At 42.6% G+C, this 19,388-nt stretch overlaps 1 protein-coding gene across 6 annotated transcripts in view; it reads right to left on the bottom strand.

Moving 5' to 3' along the window:
• LOC134734494 (carboxyl-terminal PDZ ligand of neuronal nitric oxide synthase protein) overlaps positions 1-19,388 on the bottom strand; it is a 319,684-nt gene that overhangs the window by 50,454 nt on the left and 249,842 nt on the right. For all 6 annotated transcript variants that reach the window (XM_063627160.1, XM_063627161.1, XM_063627156.1 and 3 more), the window contains one exon: positions 5,839-5,947. In XM_063627160.1, coding sequence (XP_063483230.1) covers positions 5,839-5,947 — 109 coding nt within the window. The remainder of the gene's footprint in view (positions 1-5,838; positions 5,948-19,388) is intronic.

Here is a 19,388-nt window from a genome sequence, read left to right as displayed (position 1 = left end):
GCATTCAAGGTGGTATGGCCATAGACCATGATTTTATTTTCTATTCTCTTTCTTAATGACTTTGTAGTTGGTTGGTCCTATAAAATTTGGGAATCTTTAAGTGCCATATGCATGTAAAGAATGGTTCTTATTAGTCACATTCTGTAGCTGATTTGATAAATAATCTTGGGCACTGTTCTGAATTTCACTGTCCTGGAAGAAGCTCTCTCTCTTTTTTTTTTTTTGAGACGGGGTCTTGCTCCTTCGCCCAGGCCAGAGTGCAGTGGCGCAATCTCGGCTCACTGCAAGCTCCGCCCCCCAGGTTCACGCCATTCTCCTGCCTCAGCCTCCCCAGTAGCTGGGACTACAGGCGCCCGCCACCACGCCCGGCTAATTTTTTTGTGTTTTTAGTAGAGACGGGGTTTCAGCGTGTTAACCTGGATGGTCTCCATCTCCTGACCTCGTGATCCGCCCACCTTGGCCTCCCAAAGTGCTGGGATTACAGGCGTGAGCCACCGCACCTGGCCGCTCTCTCTTTACTTTACAACTTACAAAGAGGATTAAGAGTCATCAGATAAGCAAGTAGAGAGTATTAGTACAAAATACCAGATGAAGATGATGATGACAATGACAATAATAAGATGAGAAATGAGAAGAATGGGGGCACACATCTTGCAAGTAAGGTTCTTTAATGGTCTAGTTTACTATTCCCCTGTCCCCTCCTCCACTCCCCCTCTCCCCCATCTCTTTTGGGCACTCAAATTTGACTGACAAGTGGTTCTGAATTTTAGAGAACTGAAGTCCATGAGGTCAGCTGTGGGACAGCTCACAGATTTATAATTGTCATCTATCACAGCAATACAAGATAATGTCCTTATCTTGACCTTAACTGCCACAGATCTCAACAAAAATAGAACTGAATGTCATGTTTCTTTAATATATTTTTTTGGGTAGGGGGGGAATCTTAGTAAAAGATTCAGCTTATATTTATCAAATGATCTTAATCTATGGAATTTACAATGCCAAAGCATGAAAATACATTTATATTTGGACTTCTACATACAGTAGGATATACAGTACTAAGGCTCTGAAATGGTAGATGGGTTAGGTTTTTGTCCAACACATTATTTAGTGGCTTTGATTATATAATTTGGTTGAGGTGATGCCTTGGACATCAGAATATTGCTCAGTATAAGGAAAGTTTAGTTTCAAAGCAGGTGTGATTTTCTACATTGACAGGACATACTGCATCTTAAAGTTTCCAACAGATACCTGTGTTTTTCCTTCTACTCTGCTAGTCCATGAAACATAGTACCCTAGAGAAAAGAAGTCTGAGTTACAATCCCAGTGCTGTCAGAACCAACTGGGTGACTGTGGACAGTTAATTCACCTTTCTCAGTATTGATTTTCTCATCCACAAAGACAGTGATTCAGACTAGATGAGTTCTGAGACCCATGATTCCTGCATTTTGACTTCCCAACTCAACCTAAAGTATAAAAAACAGACTCTTTCCCAAACTTTAGAACTTTCCTATCTTTCATCTCGTAAGTTTGACCAGGCAAGTGACTTATTCTTTAGCACATGGCTGTCATCATCATTCAAAATCCATTGCAACCTCTAAAGGACAGTTCAACTTCACAGCTGTGGCCCCCAATTTGATAGTGACAGCATTATAGGAGGAAATTATTTCTCCTAACCCAAACCAATTGAGCTGTGATTGCAGGCAAAATTATTTCAAGGAGCTGCCCGTGAAGATAATGGGCAGACGCCTGCAGCTCCTGTTAATCACCAGCACTTCACGCACTGATGCATTAATAAGTGCAGTCACTGGTAATCAGGGCAGACAGCCATATACTCCTAGGGCTAGGAGAAAATGACAGGAGGATGACATCCACTCCACGGGAGAGGTCAAGAGACCATGCAAGAGTCTTCTCGAGAGGCAAAAGGCCCTGCAAATGAATACTATCATTATATCCCCCAAGGAGGGGAAACAAGAAATGCCCATGTTATTAGCAAGCATCTCCACTGGCTGCTCACAGTGAGGAAAAGACCCACTCCCATCCCTCCTTTCTAGCATGGGTCTGAAGAGTGCTAGGGTCCCTCCACCACAATCCTGACAATCCTTCCCAGTCATAGAGAATTTGTTCCTTAAAGATCAAGTCACTTCACACACCACAGTCAGCACTCCTGAGATGCCTTTCATCTTATTTGATGGCTAGAGAAAACTCAAGTCCAGAAAGGCTCATGTATCTTTCATATGAGTTTTGTGTAATAGGGTTTAGCACTCAAAGTCCTGGCCTGGGAAGGAGGAAGCCTGTTTCTAATCTCAGCGGCATCACTGATTCACTGTGTGACTAAGGGTGATTTACTTCCCTGGGCCTTTTCTTTCTTCAAGTGCAAAATTGAGTCAATATTAACCATACAAGGATATTATGAGGAAAAAAGGAAAATCTATGTTAAAGTGATTTGGGCCATTCAGAGTTAAGGAGCTCTTCATACCCATGTAATAATTACAGCAGAACCCACTTACAAATGGGTCTTGGAAAACAAAGCAACTTCTGAGTTATGTAACTTCCTCATGAGCCAACAACAATAGTATAATGGAGTGGGTAAGAGTGTGAGCTCCACAGTCAGACCCTCTAGGTTCAGTTCTGACTCCATTACTTATTGAGTCTTTACACACATTATGTACCTTAAGGCCCCATTTTCCCACCTATAAAATGAAGAGCATAACAGCACCTACCTCACAGGGTAGGTGAGGGAATAAAATTAGATCATTCACATAGAGAGCTTTGAACAGTCTCAGCCATATAGCAACTAATCAAAACAGGTTAAATATTATTACCTGATGTAATATGAGGCTGGAACTTAGATAATCTAGAGTATAGAAGAATAGCAGGTACCATGTTATATTCCTGCAATATTTTGCTATCTAGCTTCTGGTGAAAGCCCACTTGAAAAAAAACTTAGCTCAAGGATACAACTCCCAAGGTGAGAGCCACACTGGCTATCTGTGTGAGTGGCCCAAGGAAGATCCATAGGTACAGAGTAATAGCTGCGCAGAGAGCAAGGTTGAGGGAGGCCCTCAATCAGGAAAGCTGAGACACCTGACCCGTATTCTCAACCAACAGAGGAGGTAACCCTTTCCCCATGTGAACTGTAGGGTGATGATGACACCCCATTAGAGGTCATGAGAAACATGCCATGGGCATATACGCAGGGGACATGATGTGATATGAAACAGCAATAACCAAAGTCCCAACATAACAAGGGTCTCAGACAAGGTTTTTCTACACTATGACCAACACGAGGGCTCTGGAGAACACCCACATCTGCGGGCTTCCAGTCAAGAGGCCTCCCTATTGACTTCCAACGACCCAGCAACATCTCTGCAACATACATGTCCTCTATAGTCCTTTCCCCCCGCCTGCTGCTTCTGAAGCATTCCTGATTTGCCAGTTAAAACTCCTTCCCAAGTTAAGTATTATCTCTTGACATTAGAAGTGCTTTATAAAAAAGGTAAATCACCATGTTTGGAGGCTAAGCAGAAGGGCAAGCAAAACCTTGCAGATGTGTTCCCCAGCCCTCCCCAGTTCTGCATCCTTCGCTGAACAATTCACTTCCCTTTCTTAGCTTGGAAACCAGCCTTCCCACCTACAGCTCAGCAGCAATGGGGCTCAACGCCCAGGCTGACTGGAAACAATCCCCTCAGCTGCATGGCTCCAGGCCAGGAAAGGGCCTGAGAACCAACTCTATGAAGAGCTAGGGTCTCAGTAGGTGAGGATGAAAGGGGTATAGGAAACAGAAGAGCTAGAGATCAGAATTCACTGTAAGAGCTATGAGACATGGAAAAAAATTGACATGATAGGGAACCAGATGACTACTGCTTTTCAAGGATAATGAGAACTCCATTCTGTGCTTCACTTCAAGATCAAAGTTCCAAGTGGGCACTGCTCTTAAACTCAGGTTTTGTCAGAAGTGGATGCCCCCACTGCGTCCGTATTGCTACGTTAGATCTGATGGCAAGGCAAATATAATATAATGGTCCTCTTACCTAGGTTTCCTGCTCAAAATTCTTTTGTCCTGCATGTCTCCCTGGTTCTATTCTAGCCAGTGCCTATTCATGAGAACTCAGGCAAGTCATTTAATCTCTCTGAGCCTCAGTTTATTTATCTGTAAAATTGGGAAGCGAAAATTACATGTCTTACCTTCTTTACAGATGTGTTATAAGGATAAAATAAGATTAACTATTAAAGAACCTGGCAAATGATAATGTGTTATTTGTAACTCTAATAAATTCCAAGGTCCACGTGGTCCAGTCTTTGCATGAAACTAAAGTCAGAAGCACAGTCAAATACTCAAAATGAATTAAAAGGGAATTCCAGTCTTTTGTTGCATCTGTCAGAACATTACAGACGATCCAATTCATGACCATCAGGGACACTTTGTATTTCCTTTTCTCTCCTCCCCAGGTCCCCTACACAAGGCCACATACAAGCCTTTCACTCTCCCAAACCCTAAACTTTCTCATCTCCAGTGCTTATGGCTTTTCTTTCTCTCCCTCTTCCTACTCCCCTTTCTATCAGTTCTTTAATGCAGCTTGACTTAGCCTCATTTATGTTTTTTCCCTCTCAGCTATACTATTATCTAGATGTGAAGTCTGGCAAGTTACTCTTCTATTCCTGCCATCTTTCCAGTTGTAGCACTTTTCATCCAACTCCATGATTTGCATTTAAAAAGCCAGGAACAGGGTGGGCAAGGGCACAAATCTCCATAGAGGAAGAGGCTAAGTTAACAAAGCATAATTCTCTTTGTGGAGCTAGGGTAGGGAATAGGACACTTATCAGTAAATCTGGACCCTGGCAAAGTGTTATTGACAAGGTACTTGACAAAGTACCTAAACATCTACTAAAGAGGCCTAAAGACAAAAGATGCATAAAATTAAGTTCTCATAGAAAGCCAGGCTTAGTAGTTTGTTTCTAGAATGGTGGACTGAGTAGGGTCCTTAGGGGCACAAATACAGTGTTTTCCAAAATCTCTTCTACAGAAAAACAGTTCCCAGGATATTAACACATATTACATGGAAAAAATATGGTTCCATTGTGAAATTAGTTTGGGAAATTCTGGGTTAAACAACATGTTCTTTAACATCAGACCTTCTCAGCAACTTAAATCAGGTAGTTTTAACATGAAACATTTTGGCTGATAAATGTTTTACAGAACACATTTAGGAAATGCTGATTTTGATGATTCTTTTCATTTTATAGATTAGAACGCTGAGACCTACACAATGTCACTCAGGGTTCCAGTGAGAGGCAGGGCTAGATTCTAGGCTTCTAAAACCCCAGTTGTGTGTGTTAGACTCCTGGGGGAATGACATTAATATAAAGAATGCCTCTTCAGAATCCTCAAAGTTGCATTTACTTGAGTATCAAGGTTGCCATAACAAATAATCACCCAGGATAACCAATATCACACACTAAGTCTAAACTGTACTCCATGTGTATTCATATTTTGTAGCCCACTAGTCAATATACAGAATTATGATGAAGGGTCTCCTTAGTAAATGACAACGCTTTTTTCCTACCCCAAGGCTAAGGTTAGCATCACTCCTGGTGCTATTTAACTGCTCTCATCCCAGAGCAGGTAGTCAACGGTCAATCCCTTTCCAATTATCTGTATGTAACTAAGTACAAAGTTCAGATGATGCTAAAAGAGAATTCCATTATATAGGAGCAATGACAGACTACTGAGATAGTTGCCCCATGTCAGCATTACAACAGGGAGACGGGCCAATGTTGGGGGTGCTCTGGATCCATTAGAGGAAAATAGCAGATGGACGGCAACTGCCTCTTTACCTTCTTCTTGGATTTAAAGACGTTACACCTGAAGATATTGCTGGCACCATCTCGAGCGATATAGCTGAAGATCTTCAAGTCTTGGGAATCATGAGAGACATAGAAGATCCTAAAGGAAGAACAACAGAAAAATGCACTGAAAATGGCCTTAGGTTCAAATCTCCAACCAGGAAAGCTCCGTTTAAGGACACTCTGAAGCACAGCTCATGAGAACCAAGTTATTACAGAAAGTCTTCTTCCTTCAGGATCAAAAAGTCACAATGCAGGAGGCACTTTCAACAGATTCCACAAACACTAACACTGTGACTTTCAGATTTGGTAGAGTGGGTAGGGGTAGGACATGGAACCGACACTATTGTTAACCATCTCCTGAGGTGGCAAATCTGTCCCTGTAACTTGTGTGTTAGAAGGAAAAATCATTCCCATCCTTATCAGAGCAACAAACCTGCTTCTTACCCAGAAAGATGCGTACACGTTTTCTGATGCCTGTTTACAATTATCCCCAAATGCAGAGACTTAGGGAACCAGCAATGTTTACCACATTGGGAGGGACTAAGATACTCTTAGTTCCTTTGGTGATAGTGATCCCACTCTCTGTCCCCTCTCTGCCTGGACCACAGCATCCATGTGTTCATTCCATGATTCAACCAATGCCACTGAGTGCACACTGTGGGCCAGGCACTATCCCAGCAGCCAGGGACACAACAGGAACAGGACAGAAAAAGCCCCTGAACTCATGGAGCTTACACGTAGACAATGCCAATAAGCAAATATAAAATAAGTGCTATGAAGAAAAATAAGGCAGACTAAGGGATGGAGCATGATGGGAGCTATTTTAGACAGGGTAGCCAGGGAGGTCTCACTGAGAGGCCGAGATCCGAATGGGGTAAGGGAGCCAGTCACTGAGATACCTGGGCCAAACCACAGCAGGAAGTGGGAATAGCAAGTTTACAAGCCCTGCTGTGTTCAGAAGGTGTTAAAAGAATTCAAGGAACACCCAGGGAGGCTCAACAGAGTGTGGTTCAAGTGGAGTGAGTATGGTCAGCAACAAGGTCATAGATGCAGCCAGAGGCCAAAATGTAGAAGGCTTTGAAGGTCGTGGCTTATATTCTACGTGAGATGAGAAGCCATCAGCTTTTGAGCAGAGGACTAACTTGCTTATGCTTTAAACTAAAGGATCATTCTGGCTGCTTGGGGTGGGCAGAGGTAGGGACAAGGGGAGGCTGGAGAAAGGGGGAAAATTATAAGCAAGGCCCTAGAGGCTGCATCTTAAGATGGCTTAGGACAGGGCCCCCCCAGAGCCTCCAGGTCTGACTGCTGTGGGGTCGGTGCAGGGAGTTGGAGCGGGTGCATCAGTGGAATTAGTTCTGGGCAGTCCAAGGAGAGTATTGCTCTTGGTAGCACCTAAGAGGCCACATCATTTCCACAAAACATTTTTCACCACTAACAACACTGAAGGCTTTCGTTCAAGGATTTAACAGGCCTGATTTGTTTTAGTGTAGGTCTGTGCTGTGCAGAAGAAAGAGAATGGGATTTAGAGTCTACAACTTCATCTACAACTTTGCCACTTACTAAAAAATAAGCTATGTCACCCCTCAGAGGCCCAGTTTTGTTATCTGTACAATGGGACTATTAATAGTAACCCTTCCAAGAGTTATTGAGGAGGTAGAATAGTTAGTAAAATGCCATCTTACATCCCCTTACTGATATAGCCTCTAAACAGCCTAGTAACTGAGATTCTTGCCACAGGACCCCAAGAAGCCTGGGAGGAAAGTTCAAAAGAAAGGTGGGCACAGAGAGGAAAACAATACTGTGAAAATACCCAAGTTCACCTTGGGGACTGCAGTTTCTCTGCTAAACTCAGCTAGCAGGCATTTCAGTACATCTCACATGTCTATCATCTCTAAATGGTTCTGAAACAGAGGCTGTTTAGTGTGGTTTCCAGTCCCCTATCCTTCTAATGATGTCAAACTGTCTTCCTAACATCAAAGGGACAAATCTACAATTGTATCTCAGCATCTCCTGCCTGAGTTTCAGGCTCATTCAGCCAACCTTCCTGGACATCTCCTCCTGAATGGTTCTCAAGCTTCTCAAATTCCTCATACCCCCGAGTGAATTCATCATATTCCCCATAATTCTCCAAGTCCCATCTTGATAAGGGGACATCATACCTATTCAAGCTAGAAACCCAGGTGTCATTCTCAACAGCTTCCTCCATTGTTCCCCAATATCCATCACTCACGAGCAAGTTCCTTGCAGACTCATTCCCTACTATGTCTCTGATTTATGTTTTTCTCTTCAACTCCAAGGAAAAATGATCATCTAGAGTTCTCATTTTTCACCTGGATTTTTACAACATCCTCTAAACAGTGTGCTGCTCTGCTTCCTAACTCACCTATTGTCAACCCATTCTCTACATTGCTAGCAAAGTGTTGTTTTTAAAAAAGACAAATTACATCCCATCATTTTCCTCTTAAAGCCATTCAAAGGCTTCCTACTGCTTTTAGGATAAAGTCCAAACTCCTTAGCATGGTGTACCTACCTTTCCGCGGTCATCTCTCTCCAGAGTCCTGACCTACACAGGCCTGCAGAACTAGGTGTGTGCATCTTCCCAATTCTGCAGCTGCTGTGAACACCTTTGGAGGCTGCCAAGACTTGGTTCAGAGCAGCCTTCCCCTCCCTTTCCTTCAGCAGTCTGAGTTGCTGAATACCCTGGGGCTCGACATTGCCATAGCACATATCTCACACTATGAAGTTTTTACATGTGCTCCTTGAAGGAACAAGGAACATACCTTGGTATCCCCAGTGCCAGCACAGTGATTGGCACATGGGAGGTTCCTTGCCTGCTTAGAAGGGAGGCAGGTGTTCCAGCTGTCGCTAATGCTCATCTATAATGTGATCTGCTTGGCTATTCATTTTCCCCAAGGAAGTCAGATCCAGTTAGCTCAGCATCATACGTAAAACTTCTTGGATTCTTTAGTCAACTTACTCTTATGTAATACCCTAAGGACTGAGAACTGGATTTAAAACTGATACAGCAGATTTGAATGCAAACTGGCATGCCCACAAGACACAGAGATGTGGAAGGAACAGAGGAATGGCAGTAAGCCAAGGTTAACTTAACCTTAACAGATAAAGCATCTTTTCAGAAAATCTGATGAGAACTGTACATGGATGCAGCCACTGCCTTTGGATCACAGCTCTCTGGAGACTGCTCTGCTATATCTGATTTCAGAAACTTAGCGTGTTGTTATTAAAAGTAAATAATCTCTAGCTAACCAAAAAGTCAGCTAGTTAAAGCTTAGAAAAGTTTCCACCAACATAACCAAGAGGCAGAAAGTTTTTCCATGCGACCTCATTCATCAACAAACTAATAAATCAGCAAATTAAGGTCTCTTGGGTCCAAATTTCCAGATCAAGAAATACATTCCAAGAACCCTTATTTCTCCATTACTTGGTTTTCTTAAGCACTGTGATTGTGGGGGTGGCAGAAATTGGGGGAGAGTAGAGGAAGGTGAGTGCTCAAGAGAATAAGAAAGATTTCCCTTTTTCTTTCCTTCTTCATCTTTACCCTTAAGTCAGTCTAGCCTAGTTCTGATAATCCTGCTTCCCAAACGTACCTTAGTCAATTTTCCCAACTTTTACTATCATTATAAAGAGTAGGATACCAAAGTAGTTCATATAATGTTAATAAGGTTTTAAAAGGTTTTACTCCCCCTTCAACTTTCCTAAAATTTCTTCTCCTTTAAATTTCTTTTCTCTCTCTCTCTCGCTCTCTTTTTTTCTTGGTGAAATCTTGGCTCACTGCAACCTCTGTCTCCCAGGTTCAAGTGACTCTTGTGCTTCAGCTTCCTGAGTAGCTGGGATTATAGGTGTGAGCCACCACAGCTGGCCCTAAAATTTCTTACTTTTATTTCAAAATATGTATAGCATTATAATTTTTACTTACTAACAGAACTGCTATGCTTTTACACAGTAATAAACCTTTCTGCAGATTCATCATATGTCCACAGACTTACCATAAATGACTGAAAGAAAAACATTATCTGGAAGAAACTGGATTTTGGGTTTATCATCATGCTGGAATTTAGGTTGACAACGTGATTTTAAAAACAACTAGACTCACCACCAATATCCCCCTTCGCAAACTATTCATCTATAGGTAAACTCGCTTCTCTTAAGATCGTAGAACAACAACAACAACAACAATTTAGAGTAGAAAGAAACCTGTGGGGTCATAAGGCCTGGATACAAGCCAGCATCTCTGTCTGTCAGGATTCATCACTGATAGGCAATTCACTCTCTGACAAAATATCTGATCCCTTTTTAAGAGGTTCTAGTTATCTGGAAATTTTCCCTCATGTTGATTGGAATTCTGCCAACAGGAATGCAGTGGAGGAAAATGGCCGAGAACACTGGCCCTGAGGGGGACAGACCTGGGTTTCAGCCCAAGCTTTGCCACTTACTAGCTGGGACACCCTGGTCATTATCTCAACCCCCTTCTTGTTCTTCACCTGTGAAACAGGCATGATCACTGTGCTGTACCTCACTCATGCTAGTAAGGTTTAAAGAATGAGTATGTGCGGACGGGTCAGCTTATAGCAAATGCTTAATAAATGTGAACTGCTCTAATTACTGCCACACTACTGCTCTAGTTCCATCCTTAGGGATCTCAGAGAACAAGGCTAGTCCTCTTCCAAATGGCCAACATTTTAATATATGGAAACAACATCATGTTTATATTTACTCCTTTCTTTTTTAAGTTTATTTTAAGTTCCGGGGTACATGTACAGGATGGACAGGTTTTGTTACATAGGTAAATGTGTGCCATGGTGATTTGCTGCACCTATCAACCCATCACCTAGGTATTAAGCCCGGCATGCATTAGCTATTCTTCCTGATGCCCTCCCCGCTCCCCGACTCCTCTGCACTCCTTTCATTTTTAAAGTGAATTACTTCTTCCTTCAATAGTTTCTCAACTGGCTCATTTTCCAAGTCCCTTATTTCTCTGACAGGTTTGCACTGTGGAAAGAGCATGGGTTTGGGGATGAGAAAGATCCAGGTTCAAGTCTTAGCTTTGCCATCTTCTAGCCGTTGGCCTGAGGCAAAAAACTCAGTTACATAATCCTTCATTTCCTCATCTAAAATAGGCATATTAATGGCTTCTTCATGGTATTGTTTTAAGCATTAAAACACACATACCACATTTTACACAATGCCCAACACATGTTAAGTTGCTTGCTCAATAAATATGAGTTCCATCTTCTCTTAACTTTTTCCGTACGTATTCCAACTTGCCAGTGACTATCTTAAAATGCAGCTCACAGAACTGAACTCATTTGTAACGGATCTGAACAGCACAGAGTATATTTGGATAAATATTTTCTATGCCCTAGAACTGAATTTTTAGCAAAGCATCCCTGATCATGTTTTTTTTCTTCTGTTATAACATCTCATTGCTGGTTCACACTGTAGTCTACTCAAATGCTCAAAGCTAATTTGTGCAACTGCTGTAAGGCAGATTTCCTGAACATACTTGTGTAACTGGTTTTTAAGGACTGGCTCTCAGTGATCATGATTTCCTTTTCCAAGTTCTCACAGACCATCTGCTTAATGATCTCTTCTAGAATTCTGCCCAGGAGCAATGACAAATTCACTAGTTGGTAATTTCTGATCCAGGTTTGCCCCCTTTCTAAAAAGTGCAATATTTTATTTTTGCAATTTTTTTGTTTCTTCTCCATCCATCATGATTTTGCAAAAGATGACCAATCACTATTTTGCAATCATATTTTTCAGGAACCCAGAAGCCAGTGATTCAGGCCTGGACACACGGTAGTGAGGAATACCTTCCTTTTTCCTCTTGGTTTTGAACTTCAGTTTTTAAAAATCACATATGTTCTAGTGTTTCTAATTTGAAGATCAGTTCTCTACTTGAGAAGAAAAAAACCAAGACAGAAAAATGGGATTGAGATTTTCCCCTTGCCATGTGCCAACTCTCTCTTCCTTCACACCCCTTTTTCTCTCATCTTCAGCCTTTTCCATAAGTCTAATGCATTCAGGGTTTCAGTTCTCTCAGTAATGGTTGTTCCTTTGCACTCATACTTGTTTTTAAGCTCTGCTTTCCATATTGTATACTTTTCCAAAAGCATTTTATGAAAATCTGGGCAGTCACATGATTTTTCTTCATGATCTCACATTTTTGGGGCCTGACTAGAATCAATTATGTTGTCTTCAAGTTCTCATCCTTTATTCCCTCTTTCAGTCTCTGGCCATGAGACCTCATCTTACTCTGTCATCATCCCTGGCCTCATCCAATAATCCAACTGAAGACCTGAATAGAACAAACAGGTTGAGTAAGAGGGAATGCCTCCTGCCTGATTGCTTTGAGCTGGGACATTGGTCTTTTCCAGCCAGGTCAGGCTCTTCTTGGGTCTCAAGCCTGCCAATGTGCAGACTGAAACTCACACCATCAGCTCTCCTGGTTCTCAGGTCTTCAGACTCAGACTGGAACCATATATTAACATTCCTGGGTCTCCACCTTCCCAACTGCAGATCTTGGAACTTCTCAGCCTCCATAATCATGTGAGCCAATTCCTTAACTATTTCTTACATGTGTATGTATATATTAAGTATGTGTACCTATACATAAATGTGATACGTGCAAGCATGCACACACACACATATATCCTATTGGTTCTGTTTCACTGGAGAATCCTGACTAAAACAGCCACATTCCCCAGGTATTAGCATTCTACCTCTAATGCCCCTCATCTCCACGGGGACTGCCTGCTGACTTTAGGATTGCAGAGGCTGTGTAAGGTCTCCAGTCACCTGCAAGGTTTCCCGAGTCTACATCCATGTGCCTCGCCTCCTGCTCAAGACCCACTGGGTCTCTCCCAGCAAGCCCAGGACCTGCCACGCAATTCTCTCCTGCCATAGCCCAAAACAGAACTTTAGGGTAGAGGATGTAGACTACCAAGGGGACTTGAGCAAATTATTTTCCTTCTCTCAACCTTCTTCTTTTTTAATCGTTGAAGTGAGAATAATAAAAACATCTTTCAGGGTGATTATAAGGTTCAGATGCGACAACAGATGCACAAATATTCTCTAACCCATGAAATGTTGTACAAATACTTGAAAACTGTGGAAACAAACTTAGAAATGTCAAGTGGAAAAACAAAGAGAAATATTTCTTGTTCTCCCAACATCAGTGTCTCTCGGTGGGGCTAGGGGAGTCTCCAGTGTGTGGTATAGAGATTTTTCTCTTGAGGTCCTGGAAGGCACGGGCATTCCTAACCCCAAAAGACATGCTGCAGGAAAGAGTGAAATGAAACCAGCTGATAAAGATAAGGTACCAAGTCACCTGAAGATCGTGGAGACAAAATCAAGTGGTATTCTTAAGGAAAACCTCTGGGAAAGTAAGAAGCACAATGTGACACATGCAGAAGTCAGAAAACAGAATCAACCTGCTGCTCAAGACCAGATAAATGAGGCCCAACTGTGAGGGCATGGTCCTGGGAAATCCAGCATGACTCCTGCTCTTGGGAAGAAGGGTTCCCTAAGCGTCCCAGCCCGTGTGATTCTGGGGGGCCCAATGTGTTATCCTTAGAGGGACTGGGGAAAATATCAGAAGGGGTGGTGGGTTGATGAGAGTCTCCAAATGCTTTGCTAATAGAACACCACCAGACACTATAGGAAGGAATGCACCCCTTACTCCTATCCCCAACATGCTGCCTGAATACTGGTGTGTCTTTCTTTTTCTCTTCTCAACCAGCCCTGCAGCATGAACACAGTTTCACACTCCTGTCACAACTGTTACTCATTCTTTTCCTCATCTATCTTATTTATTTTTAATTTAATATTTAGATAACATTGTCTCCCATCTTGATCACTGTTCTCTCTCATGACTGCTTTGGTCTGATTATCATTTTCCCCCCACTGTATATACAGGGCTTTTTAATCACATCAGCTGGCTTGCTTTTATTTGAAGTTATTATGATTTCCATCTACTTCATTCCTCATTTTAGCCATTCTCGATTTGATGACTACCTTCCTCAGGGCTATTTGGCAAAAAAGAAGGGTAAAAAACTCATGAAATGGTGCCCCAAATCCCTCATGGAACTGGTCTCCTTACTTCACAGCCTGACTTCCACAGACACCTGAAGTGTGGGGCCACACTGTCAAGTCGCCCCTTGTCACCATGACTGGGATGTATCTCACAGATCTGCCCCGTCACAGCATAGTCTGGAAGGAAGCCTGGGATTCCAGGGCTGGGAGAGACCTCGAGAGACAGTCAAGCTCATCTCTTCAACTGCAGGCAGAGAAATGCAAATACAAGAGCCGATTTCTAAGGTTTCTTCAAGGAATAAAATTATACAAACGTCTAACTTATTGTTACAAAGATCTACTATGTACCTAGAGTAATGAATAAGCAACCAATCGAGTTTTTTTTTTTTTGAGACAGAGTCTCGCTCTGTCGCCCAGGCTGGAGTGCAGTGGCGCAATCTCGGCTCACTGCAAGCTCCGCCTCCCGGGTTCACACCATTCTCCTGCCTCAGCCTCTCCGAGTACCTGGGACTACAGATGCCCGCCACCACGCCCGGCTAATTTTTTTGTATTTTTAGTAGAGACGGGGTTTCACCGTGGTCTCGATCTCCTGATCTCGTGATCCGCCCGCCTCGGCCTCCCAAAGTGCTGCCAATTGAGTTTTAAGACCTAGCGAGAGCCAGACAAATGCATATTTATCTTCTGAAAGTCTAGCTAAGGCACCCTCGTGGCCTATCTCTGCAGTTAATTTATGTTTTAATTTCACAGCTGTTAAGTTTTTTCTTATGTCCCACTAAAACCTCCCCTGTTTACTTGAATCAACCACAAACCATCACACAGCACTTTCTAAATGCCAAGTACTGGGATAAATTAATTTCTTCTTGTTCAGTACTTGACAGGAAGGCAAAAAAAAAAAAAAAAAAAAAAAAAAGGCTAGTGTCCCTTACAAAACCACTACACAAAAATCGTTTCATATATTTCAAGGCTTTAATTTCTCTCCAACACTCATAATTTCTCCAAAATAACTGTCACCTGCTGTTGGCTGTCAAAAACCAAATCTATTTATACAGGCTGCCAATTATTTCTTCTGTGTGTCTATGTTATCTGAGTTCATACATGTAGCTTGTTCACTTTTGGGGGGTTTAAACCATCCATCCAACACTTTTCAGGACCCTCAGACTTCCTGAAGATTCTTGCTCAGAGACAAAACTTCCCTCCCAGAGCCAGAAAAAAGAGAGAAAATGAACACACCACAAATACTAGGGGCACTAGTTTGACTGGTGTATGCTGGAGGAGCATTATCTAGAAAATTACATCTTCCTCTTCTTTTTCTCAAGTTTATCCTCTTGCTTTCAAGCCAGCAAATACTTTCCTTCAAGTGTTATATGCAGAGAGGCATTCGGCAAGTCTTCCCAGTGCAAAATAATCATCAACAAAGGTTTGCACCCTTCCTTGTCCACTCCCCAGTATACACTGAGATGCCTGTGATTTTGTGGAATAGAAGACCTGACAGAACAGAGCCAAAGGCTCAGTCAAGGTTGCAGCTCGTCTGCTTTCTCAAAACAAGTTAATACTCTGAGCCTTAGTTTTCTTAACTGCAAAATGGGATAAGAAGAGGTTCACAGGACTGTTACAAGAATCAAATGAAATAACTTACATATAGGGTCCGCCACATATTTAGTTGCTCAAAAAAATCTTTACTGTCAGGCACTGCTTAAGCACTTTACACGTAAAAACTCATCTAATCCTCACAACAACTGTATAAAGTGGATACAGTTACTATCTCCATTTTACAGATGAAGAAACAGAGAGGTAACCCCAGTGCATTTTCTTAAGGTCACACAGCCAGTAGTATCTGTATTAATTTCTTAGGGCTGCTGTAACAAATTACTACAAATTGGACAGCTTAAAACAACAGAAATTTCATCTCTCACAGTTCAGGAGGCCAGAAGTCAAAAATCAAGGCTGATTCCTTCTAGAGGCTCTCGGGGAGAATCTGTTCCACATCTCTCCTAGCTTCTGGCTGCTGCCAACAATCCTTGGCATTCTTGGGTTTGCAGCAGCGTCACTCTAGTCTGCTCCCTCTGCCTTCCCACGGCATTCTTCCCTGTGTCTCCTCTGTGTCTCTGTGTCCAAATTTCCCTCTTCTTGTAAGGACCTTGGTCATTGGATTTAGGGTCCACCCTAATCTAATATGACCTCACCTTAATTACATCTGCAAAGTCCCTATATTCAAATAACATCCACATTCACAGGTACCAGGGGTGAGGAACATATCCTAACATACCTTTCTAAGGGACATATTTCAACTCACTATAGTATCTGAGTTAGAATTGGAACCCTAGCAATCTTCACCAAGTTCTGAAAACTTCTGCACCATCTGCCTGATTAATCATCAAATATTATTTGAATATTGAATGTCATTCACTACCTGTATTACTATTGTTTTCTCTATACCTAGGCTAGAAATTAGTCCCATGCTACATTTATGCCACCTGGAAACCCTGGATTTTTTTATTCCTCTTACTTTTCCAAGTCCTTGATGTCTTCATAGATGTCTCTGTGGTCACCAACAAATTCATTCTCATGTTGGTAAGATTTTCAGGGGACACGTGGGTAAGAGGTGCTGGATTTCTTTATCATCCCTGACTGATTGTCCACCTTCCATCCACGTTTCTTCAAATAAACCAATCCAGGGATATGATACACATCATAAGCACATCTTGTTTTTCCAAGGCAGTTGAGTTCCCACTTGAGCTTCTGGGGATTCCCACCATAACTCCCTCTGTACCTGACTCTAACTCCATACCTCTCATGCCACCTGCTCAGCATGTGAGGAGCCCCATGTGCCATGATGGGAAATGAAGAAAGAGCATCCACCTCCTTCCCCAAGCTTCCCAGGGGTGGGAGCATGCCTGGCTGGCAGGTCCAGATACCTTTCTTTTCTAATATTTTTATTTTTCCAGTTGCTCTGACCTGCCTACCTCATGCTGTATCTGAGGAAGAGGAAGTCTGAATCAGAACTCACCTGAAGGCACTTCCTCCCAGGACTTGAAGATAAGACAACAAGCCACAGCTGGGGGCTTGTGTGTACTCCAGGCATCAGCATTTCTAATTCTCACCTGCCCCACCCTCAGGGCAATGTCTAGGCCATTCTGATTTGGCCTGGGACAACTCACTCTCAGTCACAATCTAGTGTCTTTTTCTTTTTTGTGTGTTTTTTAAAAATTATTTTATTATTTTAGATTCAGGGGGTTACATTTGTAGGTTTGTCACACGGATATATTGCGCAAGGCTGGAGTTTGGGCTTCTATTGAACCCATCACCCAAACAGTGCACACAGTACCAATGGGTACTTTTTCAGTCCTTGTTCCCCTTTCTCCCTCTTCCCTTTTGGAGTCCCCAGTGTCTGTTGTTTCCATCTTTATGGCCACGTGTATCCATTGTTTAACTCCCATTTATAAGTAGGAACATGCAGTCTTTGGTTTTCTGTTTCTGTTTTAATTCACTCAGGATAATGGCCTGCAGCTGCATCCATGTTGCTGCTTTTATATATATATATATATATATATATATATATATATATATATATATATACACACACACACACATTTTTTTAAATTATACTTTAGGTTCTAGTGTATATGTGCACAACATGCAGGTTTGTTACATATGTATACATGTGCCATGTGGGTGTGCTGCACCCATTAACTCGTCATTTACATTAGGTATATCTCCTAATGCTATCCCTCTCCCCTCGCCCTACCCCACAACAGGCCCTGGTGTGTGATGTCCCTCACCCTGTGTCCAAGTGTTCTCATTGTTCATTTCCCACCTATGAGTGAGAACATGTGGTGTTTGGTTTTCTGTCCTTGCAATAGTTTGCTGAGAATGATGGTTTCCAGCTTCATCCACGTCCCTACAAAGGACATGAACTCATCATTTTTTATCACTGCATAGTATTCCATGGTGTATATGTGCCACATTTGCTTAATCCAGTCTATCATTGTTGGACATTTGGGTTGGTTTCAACTCTTTGCTATTGTGAACAGCACCAATGGAACAGAACAGAGCCCTCAGAAATAATACCACACATCTACAACTATCTGATCTTTGACAAACCTGACAAAAACAAGAAATGGGGAAAGGATTCCCTATTCAACAAATGGTGCTGGGAAAACTGGCTAGCCATATGTAGAAAGCTGAAACTGGATCCCTTCCTTACACCTTATACAAAAATTAATTCGAGATGGATTAAAAACTTAAATGTTAGACCTAAAACCATAAAAACCCAGAAGAAAACCTAGGCAATACCATTCAGGACACAGGCATGTTGCTGCTTTTTAAAGGACTGTGTACCTTTACTTCCAGGCCACTAGCAAACCTTAAAACAAAGTGGGGAAAAAATGAACCCACTCCTATTTGACCTCGTTTTGATTTCCAATTACTTTATTTTTTATTTTTATTTATTTTTTTGAGATGGCATCTCATTCTGTCACCAGGCTGGAGTGCAGTGGTGCAATCTCGGCTCACTGCAACCTCCACCTCCCCGATTCAAGCAATTCTCCTGCCTCAGCCTCCCGAGTAGCTGGGACTATAGGTGCACGCCACCAGGCTCAGCTAATTTTTGTATTTTTAGTAGAGACAGGGTTTCACCATTGTTGGCCAGGATGGTCTTGATCTCTTGACCTTGTGATCCGCCCGCCTCAGCCTCCCAAAGTGCTGGGATTACAGGTGTGAGCCACTGCACCCGGCTCCAATTACTTTTTTAAAGTCTCCTATCTTTCTTTTGGAAATGTGGGGAGGGGGTGGTTGGAAGGCAGCATGTAAGAACCCTTCCTCTCCTCTTTTCTCAAGTTTATCCTTTTGCTTTCAAGCAAGTGAATACTTTCCTTCAAGTGTTATATGCAGAGGCATTAGGCAAAATCTTCCCAGTGCAAAATAATCATCAACAAAGGTTCGTACACTTGCTTGTCCACTCCTTGTCCACAAAGGGTGGAGAAATGTGAGCAGAAGGCTGTGAAGGAGGCAAGTCCTTGCTTGAGAATTCTTGTTATTTTCAACTGCTGTATGCCAGAAGCTCTTTTCTCATTGTCTCCCCACCACCCAAAAGCAGGTGTCGGGGTGGTCCAGCATGACCTCTGTTCTAAGATACGCACATCTTACTCTGTACCCCCTCCCTTGGCCCCATATTGGCTTCTCCAAGATACAGAGCTGAGTCTGCTTCAGAGCCTGCCTTGAGGAGCTCAGGAGGTACTGACAGGGTGTGACAAGTGCGGACAGAGGAATGGAGCCAGTGAAACGCGGAGGAGGATGCAGCCAGCTGCCTGTGGGGAACTGGGAAGGCACACAGGGAGCTGCTGCCTAAGCTGCGTCTCGAAGACAACGTGGGAGGTGGCAGGATTGTGGGGTGGGGAATGTGTCAGTCAGGGTCCTGGCAGGAAACAGATAATGTGAGTAGGCTGAAGAGAGTTTAATACAGGACTGTTCACAAAGTTGAGGGC

Source organism: Symphalangus syndactylus, chromosome 12, assembly GCF_028878055.3.
Source record: "Symphalangus syndactylus isolate Jambi chromosome 12, NHGRI_mSymSyn1-v2.1_pri, whole genome shotgun sequence".
NCBI classification, from domain to species: Eukaryota; Metazoa; Chordata; class Mammalia; order Primates; family Hylobatidae; genus Symphalangus; species Symphalangus syndactylus.
This window is presented reverse-complemented; position numbering and strand designations above follow the sequence as displayed.